Below are 26,166 nucleotides of genomic sequence, written 5' to 3' on the forward strand. Positions count from 1 at the left end.
GGCCACTATTTGTTTTTGACGTTGTTACAAAAGTTTTTCAATGAATTATTTTGATAAATAATACTAGATTGTTATGACGGTCAAACATTTTAACTGCGAGGTCAACATTATTAGAACGTAAATAGTAAAAGTACATCGTAGCCAAAAAAAAAGTTCATATTAGATATAACATTCTTTAGCCAAGTGATTAGAGTCCGCGGCTACATAGCAAAGTCATGCTGAAGGTGTCTGGGATCGATTCCCGGTTAGTCCAGGATATTTTCGCAATGGAAATTTCCTTGGCTTCCCTGGGCATAAAATATCATCGTAACTGTTACACGATATACGAATGCGAAAATGGCAATTTTGACAAAGAAAGCTCTCAGTCAATAACTGTGACAGTACTCATTGAACACTAAGCTGAGAAGCAGGCTGTGTCCCAGTGAGGACGTAATGCCAACAAGAAGAAGATTGAACCATTTGAAAGTGATATTTTTTTAGTGTAAATAAATCCATTTTTCTTTAGCCGTATAGTTGTATAAAAGTATATTTCAATTCTTTTGAGTAGATCAATAATTTTGGAGCCGTGGATAATGCCTGATTACTGAATTGAATCAAATAAGAATGTTTTGATAGGTTTAAATCCCGCTAAGGCTTAGGATGCTCATCTTGCCTCGTCTGCCTCTAATGTATTTAGCGTCGTGTTCGCTGGGATGTTTCCAGATGGACAGACAAACAGACAGAAAAAGACCACGCAACGACGACATAAGCTTTGTTATTCGGTCGAGTTTGTGTGTCCCAGATGGCGGAAACTGTCCCACACTCTTCCAATCGAAATGTTGCATCACTGCAACTGTAGCTGTTGTTGACATTGCATGACTGTTTCAATCAATACTGTTTGCACATGTTATTGTATCGAGAGCACAATGACAGTCAGGACTAGGTTTCAGTGGTGTCCAGACAGAGTTCTGACGGTCGGTTAAAGGAGAAGTGGGAATATCGAAGACATCGACCGGGCGATGATGGTGACTAACAGGTATTGTAGCATCATGCGCTTGTTGGGTTCATCAATATATGTAAACTATCATCAATAAATCAGTCGCTTGCCGACAAATTTTCAATCTTTCAGAAATAAAGATACTTATATTCTTCTTTAGCTATGGACAAATGTTTAATATTGAATATAAAGCATGTCCTCTTCGTTTTACAAACAGCATGACATGCACAAATATTAGATGAAGTTGCAAAGGTGTATATTAGATTGATCCAAATTTTGAAGTTTCTGCTCCCCTATGCTTAAGGCCGCACGGGACGTCATCAAAATCACCCTATCCATTTCAAGAAGCAAATCTCAAGAACCACTCCATATATCGATGCGAAAATGTATCACTATGATTCTATATATGTAGTGCACAACCCGATAAATTTTCAGCTTCATCGGTTCACTAAAACTCGAGATTTGCTTCCACAAAGTTTTGATGATTATTGTTAGAGTGAGACGAAAGATAGGGAAAATAACACATTTGTCGGCAATGGTTGTGCAAAAGGTCAACCTTTTGTTTTCAGTCCTCTAACTGCTCGTCATAATGATCTATGGAAAAGTGAACAAACTCTACTCATGTGAATTCTTCCCAGCTACAACTTTGCCGAAGACCACATTTTGATTGGACGTAAGGATAATTTCGTATCATTGATACCGTAATTCGGGGTGTAGTTGATCAGTGGGGAGAAGTTGATCATTCACGTATCCACAAGTATAAACTGTCAAGAGAGCTATAATTCGATTTTAATTGGCACAATTTCTGTGACGTCGTATTACCTGATGGCTGCTCTTGATGTTACTAAGTTCGGTTTGACATTCAAGATTATTATACCATGGAAAAACAGATTGTTTTAAGAAATGTCTGATGAACTGTTGAAGGGCTCTTCTCCAAACAATCGATTATTGACAAGGCTATATAAAGACACCATTCAAATAAACTGTTTCATACATTTCAGATATGTTCTGTGAATCCAGTTTTGATTTTGCACTGTGGATTAGCAATCATTTTCTGAGTAAAAAATGTATTTTTTGTACGCGATTTGCTAATTTCAAAGAAAATTGCATACCTTTAGGCGTTTAATGTGGTATGTTCTGTAATTTACAACATTCAAATTTAAAATTGACCGATATATCATTACGTTGTAAGATTTTTGAGAATTGATCCAGATTCAGTGACTCCAAATTTAGTGGATATCATATCTCTTTATTTTAGGAAACTTATCGCAATAATTGGTCAACTTCACCCCGGATTCAAAAACTCCACTTTTTGAGTTTTAAAATATATTTTTGTAGTTAAATGAACATTTCGTCGAAAATGTGTTTGTATAATTCGATAGATATCCAACTAGTACATGTTTTAAAAATATATGGATAATAATACATGCATTCTACTAGGAGTTACAGAACTGAATCGCTCGAAAGTGATCAACTTCACCCCATTTTACGGTAACAAAGTCTGAATCATGCTGAGATGATCATCCAATTACTTTCAGAGCAACACTGCTTTTCTGCTGTAGAACATAGTAGCCTGAATTATTTGATCTATTCTATCCGCCAGGAGCACCACTGTTGCCTGCCGAACAGTTGGTTAAGGAGACACGGGAGACCGTGTTATTTTCCTTATCTTTCGTCTCACTCTAACAATAATCATCAAAACTTTGTGGAAGCAAATCTCGAGTTTTAGTGAACCGATGAAGCTGAAAATTTATCGGGTTGTGCACTACATATATAGAATCATAGTGATACATTTTCGCATCGATATATGGAGTGGTTCTTGAGATTTGCTTCTTGAAATGGATGAGGTGATTATGATGACGTCCCGTGCGGCCTTAAGCATGCAAAATGCAAACCCACTTTTTGATTATGAATAGCAATTTATCCTGACGTCCAATCGAAATGTGGTCTTCGGCAAAGTTGTAGCTGAAAGGATTTCACATGAGTAGAGTTTGTTCACTTTTCCATGAAATATTATGATGACGAGATAGAGGGCTAAACACAAAAGGTTGGCGTTTTTCATAGTAATCTCCATATAAACTTCAATTGGCGTGTGCACAGTCAAATTTCTTCCGAATCACTTTAAACTTTGGGAGGATACTATTTACCATATAAAAAATCGTTTAAGCATAGGGGAGTAATAATTTCGAAATTCGCATCACTCTAGTGTATATATCCATAGTCATTGCGGATTTCGCTACAACCTACAGTGAATAGGTCATCTGCAAACTTCTGACCACGGCCTTGAGAGTATTTTCATGTTATAATAGTCCAATCATCAACTTAGAAAATGTTCAGACCTGAGACAGCTTGCAATCTACAGTCCCTCCCTCTTATCTCGCTATCGAGTTAGAGAAGCATAGTAAAAGTTGATTTCCATGGCTACCCCGATGGTCCCACCGATCGCATTCTCACTAATTTTGTGTTCTGTAACTCGATACCCCCAACTCGATACAGTGAAACCTCCATGAGTCGATATTGAAGGGACCATCGACTCATGGAAATATCGAGTCATGGAACAGCAATCCTTTGTGAAGCTGTTTTTAGGGACCATCATAGTAACCATGAAATTTTGTTTTTAGTATGGTTCCATGAGTCGATATCGAGTCATGGAACATCGACTCATGGAGGTATCACTGTAGCTCCTTCAATATCGAGTTATGAAGAGTTGATTGCACTAAAAACAAATTCAACTTAAGAAGTTGCACAAATTCACAGATTCAGAATTTATCCGTAACCGCAGCGCCACAGAATTTTAGACTGCCTCCTCGAAAAATGATTTACATCTTCCAGCTGTCCTAAAATCTTCTTCTCCTTCTTCTTCTTCTTCTTCTTCATATTTATGGCGTAACGTCCCAACTGCGACAGAGCTTGCTTCTCAGCTTTGTGTTCTTATGAGCACTTATACAGTAGTTATGAACTAAGAGCTTCCTTTGATTTTTAACCTTTACAATACTGGGTGACATCGAAGTTTCAAAGTTCTGTAAATTCGTAATCGTTCAATCGATTTTGATAAAATTTTCAGGATAAATCATAAATAAGTTATAGTTTTGATTCAAATTTTACTTCACATTTTGGAATTGCAATGCTCCTGGCTTCAACAATGGAATATCTTAAAGTTTCAAGATATCAAGTTTTGTTTGTAAAGAAATGTTAACATCAAGATTAGAGTCAATATACGTTTCATATATACCGTCAAGCTACCATTCACCGTGCATTTAAAAAAAAATTGCACTTCAAAAAATTATATAACTTTTCCAAATAATTTGAAGCGTATTAGAATACCACTACGTAGCGTACAATTATATAATAATTCAGGGAAAAATCTAAAACTAGTGATGCATAACTAAAATTTACTCAAAAATTATGTTTGAAAATCTCATGTTAAGGTCGCCTCGTACCGTTCTATGTCACCATTTACCGTGCACACTAGTGCACCATTCACCGTGCTTATAGATTTCACCATGATTTAATTTTGATTCTTGAAGAAACGTTGTTGATGGAGCAACTATGTTGCAAATAGTGAGCGCACTCATTTTTAAGACTGTTCAAATCTTCATTTACAATGAAATCCATAAAAAGTTTATAAATTGGCTAAATAATTATTTTTTCATTAAAATCGTTATAGGAGGTTTGACTGTATTGTCCAAATCATTCCATATTCACTCAAAAATTAATATGAAGTAGTTTAATGACGATATAACAATAAATCTAATATTACCCAATAATTTCATGCCTTTTACACTAATGCACGGTAATAGGAACCATACATACTGAGAGGGATCCATTCACCGTGCATTTGGGTTTCGACTGAAACACAATATTAAATTCTAATTTGCATAATATCTCATTGCTCATACGATGAAATACATCTTACTAATAGTATCCACAATGAAAACTTGTTGAAATTTTGAAAAAATCATACTCTATCGTTAAAATGAAAAATGTGAATTTTTGGTGTTTCTACTAAGAGTGTTGAAAAATCTTATTATCAAACAGAATTCACATGATTTTTACTGCATAAACTAGGTTTTTCAAAATGCTTTGTGACAAAAACTACTTCATTTCATCAGTTTTATCTTATTTTGCTGACAAAAAAATAATTTGTGAAAATTGTATGAATATTCTGTAGGAATTTGTATATGTGCACGGTGAATGGAGGCCGCACGGTGACTGGTGACTTAACGGTATTCCAGTCGGCTCGAAAATAATTGAATGTGGAGCTGATAGGATTGAGAATCGCTTCATGGGATATTTGAAATGTAACAGGGACATGATCAGAATCAAAATCAGCATGAGTAACTAATTGGCTACAAAGATGACTAGAGTCGGATAAGACCAAATCAATCGTAGAAGGATTTCTAGAAGAGAAAAAAAAAACATGTAGGGCTATCAGGCTATTGAATTGAAAAATATCCTGAAGAGCACTCATCAAATAAAATTCTGCCGTTGGAATTACTTTGAGAATTATTCCATGACCGATGTTCGGTATTAAAGTCACCAATGACAAAAAAATTGACTTATTGCGAATCAATTTTCGCAAGTCAGTTTGGAGCAAATTAACTTGCTGTCCAGAGCATTGAAAAGGCAGATAGGCAGCTATGGAAGTATATTTACCAAGCTGTGTTTCAACTGAAACACCGAAAGTTTCAAAAACTTTAGTTTCAAATGACGAAAACAGTTGATGTTTTATACGCCTATGAATGATGATTGCAACTCTCCCACATGCCCTATCAAGTCGATCATTACGATAAACAAAAAAGTTAGGATCTTTTTTAAGTTTAGATCCAGGTTTTAAATACGTTCCAGTAATAACTGTTATATGTACGTTATTAGCTGTAAGAAAATTAAACAGCTCGTCCTCTTTACCGTTCAGAAAACGAGCACTCCAATTTAAAATATTTAAATTATTATTTGGATCCATTAGAAAAACGTAATCATGTTGTTCAAGCCATCACACGACGACTGCATAAGAGATCCTAAAAGTGGCCATTTAAAGCCCTATCGGAAACTGTCATCAAATGGCCGAAAATGATCAGAATCACTTCATAAGTCATGACTTATTCACTTCTGGGTAGAAAATCATGAGTTTGAGCTGTCGAAAGGTGTCAGTGCATGATATTTTGGAAATGTCCCTCTAAGGTTCCTCCCGGAACCGACATCCGATGGCCATGTTTTCGGAACGACCACAATAGTCTCCAAATTGAAACAGGTGATGCATTCACCTGCACCATGCAAAAGATGTTACATTGATTTTTTTTAGGATTCTTACATTTACCCCATAATTTTCACTATGCAATACCCTGGGTACCACAACAAATTTGGATTTTACCTGAAAATTTCATCAAAATCAATCGAAAGAATTTGGAAACTTCTATGTCGGCGCCTAGTAGTGTGAAGGTTAACTATGAGCTTCCTTTGACCGATAGATGATACAAAATTATGAATTCATATGAATTGACTAAATATTGAGTGAATACTAACTTTCGTTTTCAATAAGTTCACTGTTATTGATGATATTACGTGGCACTGTTCCATCAAACTTTGGTATTCAGTTGGATTGAATGGAATCTTATTTGGTAAGCGGTACCGTCGATGGGGGTGACAATGGGTCTAGGGGGTGAGATTGGGTCAAAACGGAAAAATATGATATATGAAATATTTCAGCCAATAATGCTGATATTATTAAAATTTGTAATTCAAATGTTAGGGAACATATAATTACACGTAATTCATCACAATATACATTTTTCGAAATAGTAGTTTTTGTTTACTTTATCGATAAACTTGTATGTTGAAACTAGATAAAATTTACAACATTAGATTTCTCCTGAGCAAAGTATCACGCATGTAATATAACCTCTATCGTTATATTAGTAGAAAGTTGAAAGTCTTTTCATTACACTTTACATGTGTTTTCCGGAATCAATTTGATTATTCCACAAAAATTTATGTTTTTTTCGGTACTGTGTCTAAAACATTGAAATGGGGGTGAGATTGGGTCAAGTAAGAACGATAGAAAATGAAATCACAAGTCCACTTTTTTGACATTTTACGGTGTCGGGTGTTCTCTTTTTTCATTAAGATTTGTTTATTCTTTCTAAACACAGCATCTCTGAAACATCAAACAAGTCTACTTGAGTATTCCGTGCATTGAATAACAATTCAACGCATCCTGACAACTTCTCAAAACAGCAACTGTTTTTCGTGCGCAGAAACATCGTAAAATTTTAGTAAATGATTTTTTTCTTCAATTCTATTTCAAATTCAATATTTCATTAGTGTTTTCATATTAGAGAAACATCTCACAGAAGTACAAATGAGTTGGATCGCTGAAATACCGGGGATTATGACGTCAACATCTGCTGAAACGTATTGATCAAGGAATGTCGCACCGAAATTCAACTATTTGCGGAGGTTTAAAATAATCACTGTTTCAGTACACCTTTGGGAAACCTGAATAGGCTTTGTGGCAATGGGGATGAGACTTTGAAAACAATTTGATGGAAAAAACAAGAAAATTTATGTAAACTTAACAATAAATGTTGGGTTTACGTATTTATTCTCATAGCTCTTCAATTTTTTGGTATAATCGTTCTTTTAAGTGGGTTTATCATACTTGTGAAACATCTTCGATATCTTTTCGTCTTGTTTGCATCGTATTTCATCAATATTTTTCAGCTGTGAATGGTTTTGAAATCATTTTTCCAAAAACAAGATATTTTAACTACAGTGACCCAATGTCACCCCCTCTATGGGGTGAGATTGGGTCATTTTTCATTCACTTGTGGTGCCGCTGTGAATAAATATTTTTCTTTAATTTTTTGAACAGTTGTTAATGTACCATCAAAGTACATACACACCAAATTTGAAGTTTATTGGAGTTAAACTGCGATAGTTATTCAATAAATAAATCGCACATATCCCTTATTGACACATTGTCACCCCCAACGACGGTAGCTGCAATTTCCGCTGCAGTATATTAAAATGCTCCTTACGTTGCTTTTTAATTACTGCCGTTCACTGCTGAATACGGAGCGACAACATTTCATATTCGACAACCTCGTGGTCCCGGGTGCAAGTGAATTTGTTATTTTCGCCGAATTCGTCTGACAGTTTGACACTCACAAACCCATTTTTAGCGTACAATGCTTTACAAGGAATTGCCAGCCAGTGTACAAGAATCGCGGTCCACTCGTACAAACGTCTCTGTGCGATAGTGGGCGCATAAAGCTTGGGCACAATAATAGTTTCACCTTTGTATCGCCCCACTTGGAATACGATTATAATCATTATATGATGATAACCGTCAATAGCAGCTAAACTGTCTTGAGATGTTAATTGCGGTTAATACACATTGAATAATGTTTTCTTTCATTGATCTATTGTTGCCCTTTTTCCATAAATTCCGGTTGCATTCAATCAATGAATCGCCCAAAAATGTTTCAAAAAAAAAAATGGCAAATCTTAATCTGTTATATTACAACTAATTTATTGAAAAACCTAGCGTCCAATTTTAAACTTTACATAATACTGAAGATTTGCCAGAAATTTTAAAAAGTGAATTAAGCTTGGAGAACAAGCTTCTTCAACGTTGCTAATTACTTTTTTGACTGGTTAAAATATAAAATATAAGATATTAGAATTTCGTATATTCGTATTTGACAAATATACTCAAATGTCAAGAGTTTTTGTCCCGGGATGGATATTATAGTATGTATTTAAATATTTATTACATTCATAATATTAAATAAAATATAACGTCACTCCTTCTGCTGGTATCAATTCACCAAACAAAACTGGAAAGGCCGAAAATAAAAATGCTTACTAAATGTCCCGACAGCGCCAATGAGTTAAGTATGCATACAACTGATGGCGTGTATTATGCTTTTTATTTACCACCGACAACATCGCCGGTCGCCGCACAGCTCATAGTGAATCAGTCGATTAGTATGCTGCCTATAATAGCATAAACGTCTCATATGAGAAAAAATAGGCATTAAAAATAACTTAAATATTTGAAGTTTGTTTTCTCATACAAATGTTTTGAAATTTCTAATAAATTTCTGAATGTCATAATCATTCAACACCACCACATAGGCAACTTATTCTAATGTTGATCACCAAAACGTATAAAACTAGAAACTAACTTCATATTTTTCCGGAACATTTTTTTTACAAAGTGTGTTAATTTGCAAATGCTTAGTAAAATTTAGATTAAAATAAGAGTTTTGCGATGGCAACATATGTTGGCTCGAAAATCCACATGGGACAATTACTATTTTATGGGCAGTATGTAGCATAATGAAACGACAGAGAAGCAACCACCGTTCGCTTTGAATAGGGAATAGAAAAATGATCGCACATTCACAATGTTTATTGATTATAGAAGAAAAAAAAAGCTGGCGCGGCGTAAATTAAAAGACTTGAAGGCGAAATTACGTGTTGAATGGGAAGCCCATGAATAAGTGGTATCCGCGACACGCTTGCATCATAAAACGGTCGGTAGATTGAAGGTGTGCGGTTTTCGGTTGATGCATTTTATTGTACCTTTACAAGTAGGATAGCTACGTGCTGCTGACTCTCTGGCGAGCCTTAAGTTGAGATCTGAAGGTTTGGTGAATCAATTTGCAACTTCATGGACACAAATGACGGAATTCGATGGGTGACAATCAGCAACATGTCGCATGTTTCAGACGAAATTAGGTTTTCAGCTCACACACTTCGAAGTATTCTGATACGGATATCCTTATTGATCGTATTGTGTTGCCGCTAAATAAAATAATGAGGAATCCTCGTCGCATAGACGTGTGCAAAGCATCACAAAACTGGTCACATTAGTTGAAGTTGAATCATCCCATTTTAGCGTTTGTTTCGTTTTGCGTCATTGGTTTACAAAATGTTGCACTTATTTTGAGGCGATCTAAATTCGAATCGCTGAGCGGTATGAGTGTTCGACCCGTACAATATTTTCGGCTTCAGCATCCTACAATAGGTCATACAGTTATATCACAGACAAACATACATCACTCTGCTTCTTCTTTTTTTGGCATTACGCCTGGAAAAAAGCCTGATTCTCGAACTAGTATTCTAAGAGCATTTCCATAGTAATTAACTAAGAGGTTATATCGTGTGGCAGACACAATATATATACTCCAATGATTTGGTTCATAATACGTTATTGGAAAATTTGTGTGTATCAAAACTATATGCACTTTATATCAATCTTCTGGGTGGCCACCAAATTTCCATTTTCAAATTCCCGCTTTTTACCCGATTTATAATTTTGCTAATTGGACAAATCCCACTTTTGACACTTTTGATTCACATCGGCAATGTTTTTTTAATAGTACCAAACTCATATTCGCCAACAATATGCTCCTTAAGAGCCTCAATGCCGGGGATCCCAAGTCTTTTTTTTTTAATCTGCGAGATTTTGGAAATTTTGTAAAATGGGGCCTCAAACAACTGGAATTTTCCAGACAAATGTGGAAGGTTTGCAACGCTGCTTAATGCCGAGTTTCAAAAAATTTGACCGACGAAAACCAAAGAGTTGATAGTAAATTATTGAGGAGGCCAAGTAGTTCTTGACCCGGATTTGTAGTATTTCAATTCCCAAACCTTCGATTTTATGTTCGTGAAAGTTAAGAGTGTTCTAAAGCATATAAGTTTGAGGTAAGTGTTAAACAAAGCCACAAATGTAGAAGCATGTGTTTTTATCCTACTTATGCAGTCGATGAGTTAAGGGGTCGTCCATAAATGACGCAGCTTTTTAGGGGGGAGGGGGGGCTTCACGAATTTGTGACGATGTGTGACGAGGGGGAGGGAGGGGTTCTAGCTAGTGGACGTAGCATTTTAAAAAATGTCGGTAAAGAAAAGGCGCTGAAAAAAAAATGGCACACATTTATTTTTATCAAAGTTATTTTTCTTTGTTTCACTTATAAACTTGGGTCATAAAATGATAATTCAGCTTCAAAACATTCATGTTACAGAATTGAAAAAAAAAAAATCTTTGAAATTGTAGATTTTCTTGATGAATGCAATCAAACAAATTTTTTAAAGCTTTAAATAATTATGTAAATATTATATTCCATTCGTGTCTAAATTATTATTTTTTAAATAAACAAAATAGAACTTTAATATATTAATAAAAAATCAGTGCTTTAACAACTTGGAGAACATCAACTTCAAGAGAGACAAATTATGCTCGTTTTGGCAAATATTACATTGAAACAAGATATTTATTCCGTGGATCATGCATTAAATGTTGCAGGAGATCTCCACCCAATCAACTCAAACATTTGTTTTGATATCTCAATGCTCTTCATGAAATAGCCTGAATATTAATGAGGACAACAGACGAGTGTTATCGAAATTGCTCTATCATTCAATTTCCTAATAACTAGGTAACTTGAATAAAGAATATTTTTATTATATAATTGTTGTATTATAGGTTGTGTAAGATTATTTCAGTATGGGGAACAATAATGAAGTTCAGCTGAAATATGAATAGAGATGAATACTTTGTATAATAATCGCTAACATTTTCTAAACGTTTCAAATATTACAAGTGTAATCTTTTCTATATCTGGTCGCTAATTGCTAAATGGATTTAAATTGCGATAATAATGACGAAGATCCATTGCAAATTAATATATTTTGTTGATAAATTTAATTGGAATCTATTGCCTTACAACGAATAATTAAAAAAAAAAACAAACCTCTAATATAACGAAATTTCTGTTCAATATATTATAAAATATATTGTGCCCTAACTCGTTACCGTTAGCTTAATCAACCAAATCAAACATTTCAATTTTTTTTTTCATTTTCTTTTGTAAACTTTATTTTTATGGTAACAAGAGCTGATGTAGAGTAATAAGGAAAACAGTTTTAAACATATTTCCTGTTTAAGTCACACAGTTTTGGTTTTCAGTTTCATCTAGGCTAGGTAAGTTGTATTAACTTAGCCTAGATGTAACAGGAAACCAAAATTATGTGACTTGAACAGGAAATATGTTTATTTAAAACTGTTTTTCAAAATTACTTTTGAGGGCTTCTTTATATCGAACTGTTATTCATTAGATTATCCTTACGTTTCAGCCAGTAATTAATATCAAACTTTGTATTGAATTCCAATTTATTGTTTCAGCCCAGACGCTAAGAAAAACAAATTTTAAAAAATATAACGATGAGGGGGGATTCATGATATGCTACGTATTTTTCGAGGGGGGGTATCATCCTTTGTGACGAAATGCTACGAGGGGAGAGGGGGGTGTAAAAAATCTGTGAAAAAATGCTACGTCATTTATGGACGGCCCCTAACTAATGACATATCAGAGGTCCTTAAAAATAAGGCATTTTTCAAGAATTTTCCATTTAATTGTGCTAAAACTTTATTTTTTTAGAGTAGCAAAGAATAAAATAAATCATTATTGTTTAGTCCTTAGAGTTATTTGTACAAAATCATAGATGTTTGATGACAATATAATCAGGCATAACGGTTTTCTACAACTATTTTTTGTTAAATAAAAGAAAACTGAATTTATTACTATACCTTTCAATTCCACTAGAGTTTGTATCCTTTAACAGATACGCGTATTTCGATTTCAACTATCAGGCCAACTTTTATTTCTGTTGGTTTGTATCTCAAATTCCCGTTTTTCCCCGTCTTCTTCCGATGGATTGAAAATCCTGCCTTTCTACCGCTTTTCCCGTTTTCCCAGTTCGGTGGCCATCTTGAATGTTGTATGTATCAATTGGAAAAATTGAGATAATGTAAAACGGCTTTAATTAAAAGACATGATAATACTTGTGAGAAAAAAAACTTACATCTAGAAACTTTAAATCAGTAACGATATATCGATGATGAATAGCTTCGTAACGATACAGGATTTTTAAAACATAATTTAAAATTCCAGTTTTGGTGACAATTATGACATTCTCCAATTCATATTTTTAATTCAAATATGAGAAATCTGAGAGACAATGAAAACAAAAGAATGTTACAATAGTGTCAACAAATTATACAACAATTTCTGTTGATTCATATTTATATTATTATTCCGGTTTATCACAATGAATACTGATTGAAATTTTGTTTACCATGTCCAATTAAAGTCCTTTACTTACATCTATTCCAGTCTCCTGGTTGGAAACTGTTGAGTTTTTTGTTGAAACTGTTTGCCTATCATAAATCGCACTCGCTCTGCGCGCGTGTGTAGTATACATGAGATGGATGGATGTGGGTTATGAAAAGGGTCTGCGTGATCAGTGGGAATTTGAATTCGAAACTTGTAACCATCTAAGTTATTGGCTCACCAAGTGGTTCGGTAGCTTAGTTGGTAAAGCGCTCTTCTAGCACACAAGAGTCCTGGGTTCGAATCCCAGCCGAGCACGTGGTTTTTTCATAATTTCACCCATAATTTATCCATCTTTACCACGCGTAATGTGTTAATTAACTTAAAAAGCATTGGGAAGTTATGCAAATTGTTAACAATCTACAACTTCCAATGCGAAGGGGTCGTGCCCCTTATAGATCTGACGGCCATTTACGTCTATGCGAGAAACACACAGGATCCTCAGAGGAACCAACTTTACATTTCACAAAGGATACTTCTAAGAATTTGTTCGGGGGCGTGACATTACACCAAGTATTACTTCAAGATTTTCTTCTATGCTCGTATTGCTTGAGACATTACGACAAGTATTACCGTAAACAATTTTTCAAGATTTTTTCCTGGAATTTTATTATATATTTTCCTAAAGCTTCCTAAAGTACTACATGAGTATTTCAGAAATTCATTTAAAGATTCTTAAACGGCTTCCTTAACCAACTCCTTCATGAATTTCTTGAAGGTATAAAAATTAAACTTGGATTTTTTAACTATAACCCGACATATTCGACCTTTAATCTGATTAGAAATTACTTCGAAGATTCTTTCACAAGTTTCTCGAGAAAATATTAAGTCTTTAGGAGTTTATCAAGAGGTTTTCCTAGGGTGGGTAACAAATATCATTTTGAAATTCTCGCTTTTTTCCCGGTATAATTTTCAAAATGTTCCCGGTTTTTATTTAAGGAGCCCAAGCGCAAAAGGTTGACATTTTAAGCGATTTTTGAGTTGAATACACTAGAAGAATTTTTCTATTTTCAAGTTTTTAAAAGGCATTTTGGGTGATTTTTTCTTCCAGTAATATATAATACCGTAGAAGATTTATATCTATAGAATTTCTCTAAACTAGGTTTCTGCCACTTACACCCCTTTGCTTCTAACCCCCTCAATTGGACTCACTTCGAAAGGAGTTTGATTTAACATCTACCAATCCCATATTTATTAACAATATGCCGCATTTTATGCACCTTACTACTCCAATTGAAGTGATTTGAATTTCTCATCTTTTGGTTATTTATTCTTCATAAAAATGAAGAGTTCGCTAAAGTAAATAAATTTGAGGCAAGGATGAAAAAAGCCAAACAAGTTGAAGCACGTATCTTACCTTACTTATTCACTTCTTAGTCAATTATATATCTAATGACACAATAGAAGCTTTTACAAAAAAAGGATTGTTCACATTAATATTCGGATTTCTTGATGTATTATTAAGTAACTGAAAAAACAAAAATGATTCAAAAACCTTCTGCAAGAATTTTGAAAAAAAATCTGATTCAAAACTTCGAGTCGAGAAAAATGCAAGCCCTGATAGTAAGAGAAAGAAAATCATAAAATATTTCTAAACATTACTAACTCATGAGAAAAGTTAAACATTTCTAAGAAGAATGGTGTAGCAAAATAGACTATTTCTACAAGAGGTTGAATAATTAATGTTTGAAAGTTATTTGTCTAAAATTACAGACGCTTTATAGTCATATCATTAACCATAACAACTTTCTACAATTTATCATTAGTGGTAGATTCAGAGTTTGAAGATGTTCGTTCAAAATTATGGATTCAAATTCCCGTCTTTTTCCCGCTTTTCCCGTTTTCCCAGTTCGGTGGCCACCCTGTTTTTCGTTGATTTCGTCCTAGATTTACTATTAGTATTTTTTTTTCAGCAATGCATCCACTAATTCCTTGATATTTCCTCTAAAATTGTAGTTTTGGATTTCTTTCAGATTTCAAACCAGCAATTTTTCTAAGGAAATCTTTAGATCTTCGCCTAAAATTTCTTCAGAGTCTCAAAAAATCTATGAAAATCTGGACCTCATTTCTAAAACAAATGCCATAGTAGTTTCTGATGAAACGTCCGTGGAAATTGGAATAAACTCCGAGGGAATTTTGGACCAATACCTGGGACAAACCGTTGATGAGTTACTCACGAAGGAATCCAAATACTAATGGCTGGAAGAAGAACAAGTGTAGGAATCTTTGGAAGATCTGTTAGAGTAACTAACGGAGAAATCGAGGAAGAATTGGTGGAAAATCTCTGGAAGATATCACAGTAATCCCTGTTGGAAAATCTCTGGACGATATCACAATAATACTTGTTGGAAAACATATGATGCGTTGGATTTCCTCGAGTGAGTTCAAGAGAAATTCCTATAATTATCCCTCCAAAAATCTCTGAAAGAATTTCTGGACAAATTCCCGGAAGAGTTTGTGGGAAATCTCTAGAGCAATTTCTGGATGCCAGGGAGTACCCAAAAGTATTGTAGACGAAATCTCTGAAACAAATCTTTTGAAGAATTCCAGAAACTGACGCCCTTCTGTGAGAAGAAATCCCTGAGCATGATACGCGTAAGTCTCTGAAGATTATTCTGCGGCATTACTTAAGAATTATGCACCGCGTTTCCCTACACCAAGAAAGAGGAAAATATGTAGCGACTTTGAAGGCCATGTCGGTTAAAATAGAGACTTTGTAGACTATTCATTAAAACTAGAGACTTTTCAGGGGCTTGCATTAAAATAGTGGCCTAAACTCTAAAAGAGCCCAGGACTAGTAGCGACTAAGTAACTTGAAAATAGGTGCTGTAGAGACCTCTTGCCTTAAAATGACTAAATAGGAACCAAAAAGAGACCAAAAGAGAACCAAATGGAAACCAATCAAGAAGAAAGTATTTCTGCTTGTATTGTTGTATGTATTTTTTACATTATTTTTTCCAGGAATTAATTTATGTATTTGCCAGAAGTTTGCTTCCGATAGTACTCCAAAGATTTTTTCGGGCGTTCGTTCAATGGTGTTTACGAGTTTCCTGAGGAATCCTTCCAAGAGTTTCGTTTCAGATACCTTCAAGTATTCAACCTGGTATTGTTATAAGGATAATTGCTGAAGCTACCTCATAGATTCCATCAGGAGTTCATCCTAAGACTTTTTTTCAGAAATTTTACAAGAAAGTCCACCAGAATTGTTGTTTAATGATTCTTCCATCGTATTTTTCAAGACTTCCACCAAGATTCCCGTTTAGAACATCCTCAAGAATTCAGCCAGCATTTTCTCCAGAAATTTACTAGATTTTTTTTTAAACTAGGTCGACACAAATGTTTTTCTGACTGCTGGCGGTTGTGGGTGGGATAATAAAATATTTCGCATAACATACGATCTCGCCCTAAAAGCCATTAGTAACCCAGTGTGTAGCTCGCTGTTTTTAAGCAAATCAATAGACAAATCTAAAACTATCACCACAGAACGATTAGGAAGGATATTTTCTTCATCCAGAGTTGTTGAATGGCGTGTTATTCTGTTCGTTTGCTCATTAAAAACAAGCTACACACTTGATTACCAATGGCATTTTGGCGAGATTATAAATGAAGCAAGATATAAGAATTTGAATTGAAAAAATATAACTCATTGGATTTACTAAGAAATTTTCTTGAAACTTTAAGATTATGTTAAATATTTTCTCAACTGCTCCCTCGAAATGTAAAATTTGATCCGAAAAGTTTTGAAGGGTGGAGATGAAAAGTCAAGTTTGTATCAGGTTTTCGTTTAGACTTCAACCAGAAATTTATATTCTTTATTCTTCAGGAACTACTCAAAAAAAAAAATGTCAAAGACTCCTTCAGAATTTATTCCGAATAAAATTTCCCAAAGAAGCTTCAAATAATTATGAACTTGAAACGGTTCACGTTTTGCAGATTCTATTTGAGTTGAAAGTTTATAAAGGAACTGTTTTGCCTTTATTTTTCAATATTGCACCTACTTTATATTTTTCTACAACAAATTATGTTGCGATGAAAATGAAAATTGTTTGGAAGAACTGCAAAAGTAATCTTGAATGAAAAGAGATATATGGACCCACTCCATGAGGAATCCCATGTCGAATCAATTGAGGTGTCCCCGGAAGGGTATTGAATAACATATTATCTCAAATGATCCATGAAGGAACTTGGGGAGCAAATCATGAGGGTAAATGTTGATAAATTCTTTGAGGAACCCATATGAAATTGCCTTGCAGGAATACTGGAGATATTGGCGTAGGAATTCTTGTAGACCTTCATAGAAAAATCCCTAAACGAATATCTTTAAAATCTCTGGAATAGTTTTTTTGTGGATTTGACTGGAAGAACTCCTATAGTCATAACTGGGGAAATCAGTGGAAGAATAAATTAAAACCAGGGGGGGTGCGCCTACCGTTCATATTTTGTGGGTGTATTTGTTTGACTCACAACGCTGCTAGGCATCCCGCTGTTTGAGTGTTAAAATGCATCAGCATTTGCTGCCTGGCATGGCCCGCGTTTCAACCTGTGCTGTTTGGGTCGGCCCGCCCGAGAGATGATTGTTAGGCGAGCTTTGTTTGTAGTTGACAGCCGTACACCCACCCTGGTTAAAACCTATGGGGAGTAAACTTTACACAGTAATCTTTTCGAAAATTATAGGAAATAGAAGCATTTGAGTGCCCAGGGATTTTTTATAAGACATTTCTCTAAGTATCCGTCGAAACAACATTGGAAAAATTTCTGGGAGAGTCTGGAGAAGTTCTTGAAAGTATGCCAGAAGAAAATCACTAGAAAAATATTTTAAGCATTTCTTTAAGGAATCTGAAAAAAATCCCTGAAGAACCAATGGAATAGCCGTTTTATAGACTGTGTAAGTTTCTCAGAAACCTTTAGAGTTTGTCAACAGAATTCACTGTAACAGAATAAAGAAAATAGTGAGAGACCTTTGAGATCTTCCATTGAAAATAGTTTTTAGATAATTGCATTAAAATAATTACCCAAGTCTCTAAAAAGAAATCTGCTACCTGCCCTACATTGTCTAATCTATAAACTGATCGTTTTAAAATATGATTCAATGGAGAAACCTGTTCGAAGTGCCTCGATTAGTATCGATAAGAATCGATATAGGTATCTTATCAATACATTTTCTAAGTGTTTATACCTCTTCCGATGAATCATCATGCACTGCATGTTTGAAACCTTTCTTATGAATAAACTATGACACCATTTAAACCATTTGAGATACCATCCAAGAATCAATGCCTACATCAATTATCACATAGAGCTTCGTGCAGTTTAAATCCTACAATCATAACAGCTTACCAATCACAAGGGAACGCAATGCTAGGAGAAGATTAGGAGGTAAAGATGCTGGCCAAGAAAACGACAAAGACGTCTGCCTGAGATGTATTTATTCTTCTTTTTTACATCTAAGTGGTGGTGCACCTCAGCCTTTAATATCTGAATCCGTTCACTTCTTAAGCCACCCATGCTCCAACAGCAGCATTGCATTTCAACAATTGCCTTTTACGCGATCGTCTCACTCCTATTTGCTCCATGTCGTGGAAAATAGGCATGAGTAATACATTTTCTTCTGACACATGCAAATTAACTATGAGGGCTTTTTCCCGTTTTTCATTTTACAATTTTGTTCACATTGGCCACTTACGAGTGGTGCTCCGGCAAGCTTCCCTATGCACAATCCCAGACGGACGGAACTCTAAAATGACTTCCAATTTCCCTTCCCCATCGACGACTGCACAATCATTTTGCTTGCGTTTTAAGTTTTCTTCTCTTGCACTACCTTCACAATGGTGCTAACTTCCACTTCACAGTCTCTCTAAACTTTTTCGAACCAAAACGAACGGGGTGCGGTTTCTTTATTTTTCTGATTTTTCTTCACCCAAGCACTGTCTTCTCATTTTCTGCAGACCTTCCTGGTATGTAATTCGACGAAAATAGGCACGGAACGATCGTTTCACTCTATAGTGATGAGAAACCTCAGAGCAATTTACACCACAGACACGACATCCATTAAGAAGTAGCGACTTTTCATCCATCGTCGTCGCTCACAAACATCCGCAAAAGCAAGCAGCCCTAGCCCCAGCAGCTCAGCCACCCGTTATGAAGAAAAATCGAGGACAAAATGCCAGTACACTAATTCCCCGAATTTCAGTCTCAAATATTCACCTTTATGCGTTCAAACACTCGCCAATGATTTCCGATATGTGATTACGAACTGCACTACTTGATTTAGCGAAGGAAAAAGCACTTTTTTAAGGAAAAACTCCCGTTGCGCAGATTTGGTTCTACTCGTTACAAACTAAAATGAAAGAATGAGAAAAATATGCAGGCAAAGGCAACTAGCAGCGCAGCAAAACGACGAAGCCCGTTTTACAAACACCACTGCAGCGAGTGCGAGGAAGCGGGGGTTTTGACGTTTTTTTTTGACAAGCAGTTGTAGTACTAGATTACACGATAAAAAAAAGTCTTCAGTTTTGCAGGTTTCTATTTTTATTCAATTTCTTAGGGTGGCCCTGTTGGATCTTTTACACACTCAATCACAATTTGCTTGTTGGGTACATAGATTGGGGATTCGCTGCTGACAAGTAATTTCTTGGCCTACACGCAAACAAATTTTGTTGTATAATCTACCGAATCCATGGTAGAATTAAGAACTGCACCAACGATTTTCCACCGACTACAAAAATCTGTTAAGTTTACTATAATCTGGTACAAATCACTGAGCAGTGTAGTAAATGTGACTATGTCCATAGTAACTTCGACTACACGATGTGGTCAAAAGTATAATGCCAAACTTGTCAAATCTAGAATGTTTCTAGTCATTAATACAACAATTGGGTCCTAAAATTTTTAATGAAATCTTGTTTTTATTTAATAACACGAAAGAGCATGTTACTGTAACTACTTTAGCAATTTTTCCCGTTCAAATAATGGCTATATCATGTTTAAACTTTAATTTAAAAATTTGGTCCATTAATGAACCTTGACACTTTTGATCATGTTTGACGTTCGCTTAGTCGACAAAACACCACAGGGGTTTTAGTTCGACCACTGGGGTTGTTCCTATCTGACATATCGTAAGGAACACGGAAAACAAAATACACCCAATATTTGAGTTTAAGCCAAAGGATGTGACAAAATCTAAAAAAAAATTTGTTTGAGCTTAAACCAACGGAAAACATTAGAGGGCCCATTCACAAATTTCATAACGCTTTAGGGGGTGGGTGGGTGTCCTAACGTTGTTACGGCTTATACAAAAATTGTAGAGTATCAATACAAAAAGCGTCACGAGGGGGTGGGTGGGTGTCCAAAATGGACAATTTAAGCGTTATGAAATATATGAACGAGCCCTAGAAAATTAAGTAAACATGTGTTTTTGGCCTAAACTTAAGCGTTTGGCACTAAAATTGGGACAGGTCTTTAGGACCCTATTGTGGTTAAATAAACTGAATATATTTGAGTAGATGAAAAAACCGAATTTAGTACTATACCATTTAATTCCACTAGAGTTTGTATCCTTTGACAGATACTCGTATTTCGACCTCAACTGTAAGGCCGTCTTCAGTGTCGTGTACTAGACTCGACTTGAAATATATTTTCTTGTGTAGTGATGTTGACTATGTTTTGGTAGAGTTAACAGATTAATGTAGTCGGTTGAAAATCGTTGGTGCAGTTCTTAATTTTACCATGGATTCAGTAGTTTCTACAATAAAATTCATTTCAGTGTATCTTGATGCATGGGAAATTCCTGCAAGAAACCGATCAAGGAAGCACTTTTTTTCTGATCGCAGTACGCAGTTGAAAAGATAATTTATCTGACGGATTTCACGCCAACACGACAAAGGGATTGGCAGCACCCCTTCAGAATTCAATGAAACTTTCTGGGTGTAAAGACTATGTGAAACTAAGATACTTTACATACTTTGTTTTTTCAAAAGCGATCTAGACTAACATTTGGAAAGGGTCAAAGTTTTTGTTTACTTTTTTGTATAAACCCGTATAACTCGAAAACGGTAAGACCTACAAAAAAGTGTTGTATGGGGGACTGTCGTGAAATTTCCTGACGTTTTAGAGAAAAATATTGAAAAAATAATAACACATTTTCTACACTGAAAAAAATATATTCAAAACTTTAAAAAATTTAAAAAAAACGGCCATTTTAGATTTTGATCATCCTTAAGCAAAAAGTTTCGTAATTAAATTTACTAAAACTGGAGCTCGATTTGAAAAAGTCCTAAGTAACAAAAGTAAATAATTCGTGTTTATTTCACCATTAGGTAGATTCTACTCAGCTTAATATGAGGGTAGAGTACCATTTTGATATTATATTTCTTCAAAAATATAAAAATTATTGATACTCTGACCAAAGACAAATTAAAGACCCCCATGTTCCTTGCAGTTGCCCAAAATTTTAAGGCTCATAAGGTAATCTAGAATGCCGTTCAAAGTGTACTGCGATCTGTCAAACTTGGGTACCTTTTGTACTACCGAGGGACCAAATGCAGTACTAGAAGTGGTACCCGATCTGAGCCCGAGTGTGACGGACCTGCTTTGACGTAATTAACAATACCTAGGAACAGTAAAAATTTGTTCATTCGTCCTATTGCGCAAACGGACGAAAGTAGCTAAATCCGAAAAACGCGTATTCGACCTTTTGTCTTATGTCTTCAAGTTTACAAAATCTCCCCAGAATAAGACTCTGGTTGCGCTACTGACTAAACCATTGATTGAGATGGATGCAAACAGCAGTGCTGGTGCTGCGCCGTTTCCTAGGAATTCATGTTTTAGTGTTCCCCCTTATGAAGATTCCTCCAACGATATAAACAAGTAAATCTATCCGACAGCCGCATCCGTTGCATCTTATGTAAAGTAGACATTCAGCGGAGATGTGAATTTGCACTGATCGCATTAATCGCTTCGTCAACATTATGCAATACATATTCGTTTATGCAGAAAACTCCAAAAATTCTCTGAAAATCTCTATTTCTGTTTACATCGGTGGGTCGAATGTGCTTCACTGACCATCAATCAGTCCGATCGTACTTTGACGTATGGACATTTTCAGACGTCAAATATGATCGTGTTTTCAAGTGATAAATGAGTTTGAATCAGAAATAAATTGTATTTTTTATTGAGAATAGTTAAAAAACGGAATTATGCAGTGATTATGTTTTTTAAATGAAGGCAATCAATGGATTTCGCCTCTGCCTATGAGAAAATCAACTCCGTCTAACAATCCGACGGATTTTTATGGTTCGAAATATTTCAAACATTGAAAAGGAACAACCTGATCCATACCCCATTAAATTTTCTTCTAGAAAATACTACTAATCGTACCTGCGTTACAAGCCAGATGAATAAGAAATAATGTTTGTATTGTTATCTACCTAAAATGTCCGTTAACGATCTGAGTTACTCAACAATCACCGCGTGAGTGTATAGAAAGATAGGTATTTAACTTATAATTGTCGTTCTACCTATGCATATAACTATTTAAGCTTGATGTCAATAAAACTCTTTTCATTTTATCTAAGTCATTTGTGAAAAGAAGTTAAAGATGGATCAACAAGATTTATCGCGCATTAAAATTTCGAGATGTTGCGCCGGTATAAACAATCCTAATTGCAGGCGTAATAATAAATTGGAAAACGTTAGTTTTATTATAATATCAGAAGTGTTGACCCATGATACAGTAGCTATTTATTTCAAAATTGATAAATTTTGTTAAGTACTGCATTCGGTCCCTCGGTAGTGCAAAAGGTACCCAAGTTTGACAGATCGCAGTACACTTTTCACGGCATTCTAGATTACCTTTTGAGCCATAAAATTTTGGGCAACTGCAAGGGACATGGAGGTCTTTAATTTGTCTTTGGTAAAATACTCATGTGTATGTGTGTTGCACCAAAATTAACACGAAGAAGTTGATATAAGGCAACCAAATTGTGCAACTAATAAACACACATTTTTAAATCCGTATAGTTGAACAATTTTTGGTCAATTTGACAATTGACGGACCTGCCCCCACCCTCCCCCACGTAACAACTTTTGTATGGAAAAATTAAAATTTTTGGATGGACCATAACACCAACACTACAGAAGAACTCCTTCCTCCCACTATAGCGTTACGTAATATTTGAACCAAGATTGATTGAAGGGAGGTTCAGTGATCTAAGCAGTCAGTGGGTGTGAAGTGAGGTCAGCTACAGGGGAGGTGAAAGTGACAGCTGGTGAGCTGGCGAGTATGTTTTCATGTATCGTTTCTATGGGAATGTTAGGGATTGTTTACCACAGAAAACAAACTCTACCGGTAAGTGAAAATTTTCTCCCGCATTTCTTAGTTACGTTTACCTTCTTCGTGTGTTTTAGAGGATGTAAAATGGAAGTGTTTTATTAATTAAAGTGAGGAAAAGCTACTAGAAAGCTACATTTCTTCTATGACTAGTGAAATTAAAAGCCGAACGAAACGAGATGGAGTGTGGCTGTGAAAAATGTTTGGAGGTACGTCTTGAGTTAGCACCTTCTAACCAAAACAAACCCGCCAGCTGACACCTGGTATTTCAAAATGGCGAATTCAACATTCTGACACATTGAAGTACCTCCCTTCTAGATACCTTGATTTGAACGATCCCAATAAGCCATTTTACGAGACATTCGAGTGACGTTTTCTGGCGGGCCGCTCATTGTTGTTGTTCAAAAAACTAGCATGATATCTGAATGGCGCTGGTCACATTTTTGTTGGCGATGACGTCCCCGTCTCTTTCAGTGCATTTTTCTACCCGTTTTATGTTACCTGTAGATGAAAAATATATTTCCTACCTTTTGATTTCAATTTTACATGCGAAAATTAAAAACTTTATTGCATTGCCACCAGCGCCATTGTTGAATACTCTCCTTTCAAATGCAGCGCTAGAAGAAACGTAAATAAATCGGCCCGCCAGAAACTTTCAAAGCTGGTAAACAAACGCAAACCATATGATTCGAAACGTCACATAAAATGGCTTATGCGATTCGACATTTTTCCGTGTTGCTTTGCTACTCCCATACCATCTGGCAACACTGATTGTAATCTAGTACCTCAAACTAGATTTGACATCAGCGATGTGCATCGCGATGCGCATGCATCTCGCGGCCAGGTGTTTTTGTTTTCATTTTGAACGCGAAGACGTAAATTTCGGTGAAAGTCCTCGCAAAGAAAAACCGTGTGTATTAATGGTTTTAAAACTAATAACAGCAAATTACCTGGAAAGTTAGTGCATTTTTCTACAGTTCATCTCAAGATGGTGATACTAAACTACGACCAGTACAGTGAAATCCAGCAATTTATTCACAAGTTCAAAGGTTTGTCCATTGACTGCAACCGCGAGCTGGTAAAGAAGTTCCCCCAGCATAGTCCCGAAATGCTCGGAAGTATCCTATCTCGAGAGGTCCAGCACCGTTTGAAGCAAAGCCATGGCAAGGTTAGCGCTCGTGGCGAGGACCTTTTGGCGGACTACAACCGGAAAGTAAAATCCACCGGAGAGTTGAACATTTTGCTGCGAATGTCCGTTTCACTGCGAATACCGCCGCTCTCGCTTTGTCGCATTATTCTGCTGAGAAAATACTCCGATAAAACGCGACCGGAAATCAGTGATATGATCAAAAACCCGGATCTAATACCGGACTCTGTGCTGGGGGCCAATGTGAGCTACTGTTTGTACAACGAAAACATGGAAGGTCCCATCACGGACACAATCCGACGGTGCATCGGGGAAGAATACGAAGTTAAGCTGAAAAAAATGGCCCGCGATTTGGGGATGGTGTTCTACGACGAAGGGGATTTGCGAAGAACGGGATACGATAAAACGCCGGATCTCAAACTGGCCATTCCCTGCATGTACAAAGGGCGTGTGGTCAACTGGATCGAGAGTAAGGCTTCTTTTGGGGATATGGATTCACATTTAAAGTACGTTAGGGATCAGCTGATGAGTTATGGAAATAGGTGAGTTTCATTTTTGTCCAATAATAGCTCAATTGATTTTTTAAACATGCATTACCCTCATCCTTTCTAGGTTTGGTAGCGGCATCGTCATTTACTGGTTTGGCTACCTGGATATGATAGCAGATTGTGCTGAAAATGGAGATTACGTGACCGTAGTGGACAGATTTCCGGGACCGGATGAGTTTGAGTTCCTCAAGTTTAATATTCCCGAGACATGTAATGATATACTCGATGGTGTCAGCTAGTACTAGTAGTACTGTTAGTAATTATTTATGTATTGTATCGTGAAGTATAAAATTTTATTATAAATGTTCAATATGTATAAGGATTACTATGAGAAAGGCCAATATTTTGTAATTAGCTTTCTAACATTTAATATTCTTTGAAAAAGTTCCACAATTTCTTATCAATTGGAATCTTCCCTGCTACAAATTTGCTAAAGATTATATTTTGGTTAAACGTCAGGATAATTTGTAATTCTCTCACATCGTTTTGGTACTATTGGGTACCCACTTTCAGGTCGGCTTGCCCCAATTATACACCTGATTTTGGCTTATCATTATCAACATTATTTCTGTCAATTTTACAAATCGAATGAAATCGTAATGTTTGATGCATCAACTCGCTCAGTTACAGAGCTCCATTTTTGATGAACCGAGTTAGATGAATAGCATTTAAAAGTTTTGAGAAAAAATATATGTGCTCACTAGATCAGTTGTTGACTATTAAACTAATTGTTTCAATAGTGGAACTATTGACAAGCAATCAAATTACTATTGACAAACAATTAAAAAGTTTAAAACTGATTACGAAAAATCTAGCCCATTTGCAAAAATTTTTGTTTCAGCACTTTACGTGAGAACGTTATTTTACCAATAGCTAATACATGTACCGTCACACTTTCATAGGTCCTCCCAAGTAATGAATGTCCAACAGAGTTCTTTGGGATATCGGAATACTGAGGTTTGAGAGGGATGCTATGATTACATTCGGAG

At 35.6% G+C, this 26,166-nt stretch overlaps 2 protein-coding genes across 4 annotated transcripts in view; one reads left to right on the plus strand and one right to left on the minus strand.

Moving 5' to 3' along the window:
• Positions 1-19,568, minus strand: part of LOC5569603 — a 61,243-nt gene extending 41,675 nt beyond the window's left edge. The window contains exon 1 of one of the 3 annotated variants that reach the window (XM_001652833.2): positions 19,360-19,568. The gene's annotated coding sequence lies outside the window, so the exon portion shown is untranslated. Of the gene's footprint in view, positions 1-18,838; positions 18,858-19,359 lie in introns of those variants that run through there. The other 2 variants (XM_001652834.2, XM_021842797.1) reach the window with 2 other exon arrangements.
• Positions 19,569-24,287: 4,719 nt separating this feature from the next.
• Positions 24,288-25,487, plus strand: LOC5569602 (uncharacterized protein C15orf41 homolog). Its single transcript, XM_001652831.2, has 2 exons — positions 24,288-25,171; positions 25,242-25,487. The coding sequence occupies exons 1-2, from the start codon at positions 24,471-24,473 to the stop codon at positions 25,414-25,416; spliced, it is 876 nt and encodes a 291-aa protein (XP_001652881.1). The 5' UTR covers positions 24,288-24,470; the 3' UTR covers positions 25,417-25,487.
• Positions 25,488-26,166: the final 679 nt, after the last annotated feature.

This window comes from Aedes aegypti, chromosome 2, assembly GCF_002204515.2.
Source record: "Aedes aegypti strain LVP_AGWG chromosome 2, AaegL5.0 Primary Assembly, whole genome shotgun sequence".
NCBI classification, from domain to species: Eukaryota; Metazoa; Arthropoda; class Insecta; order Diptera; family Culicidae; genus Aedes; species Aedes aegypti.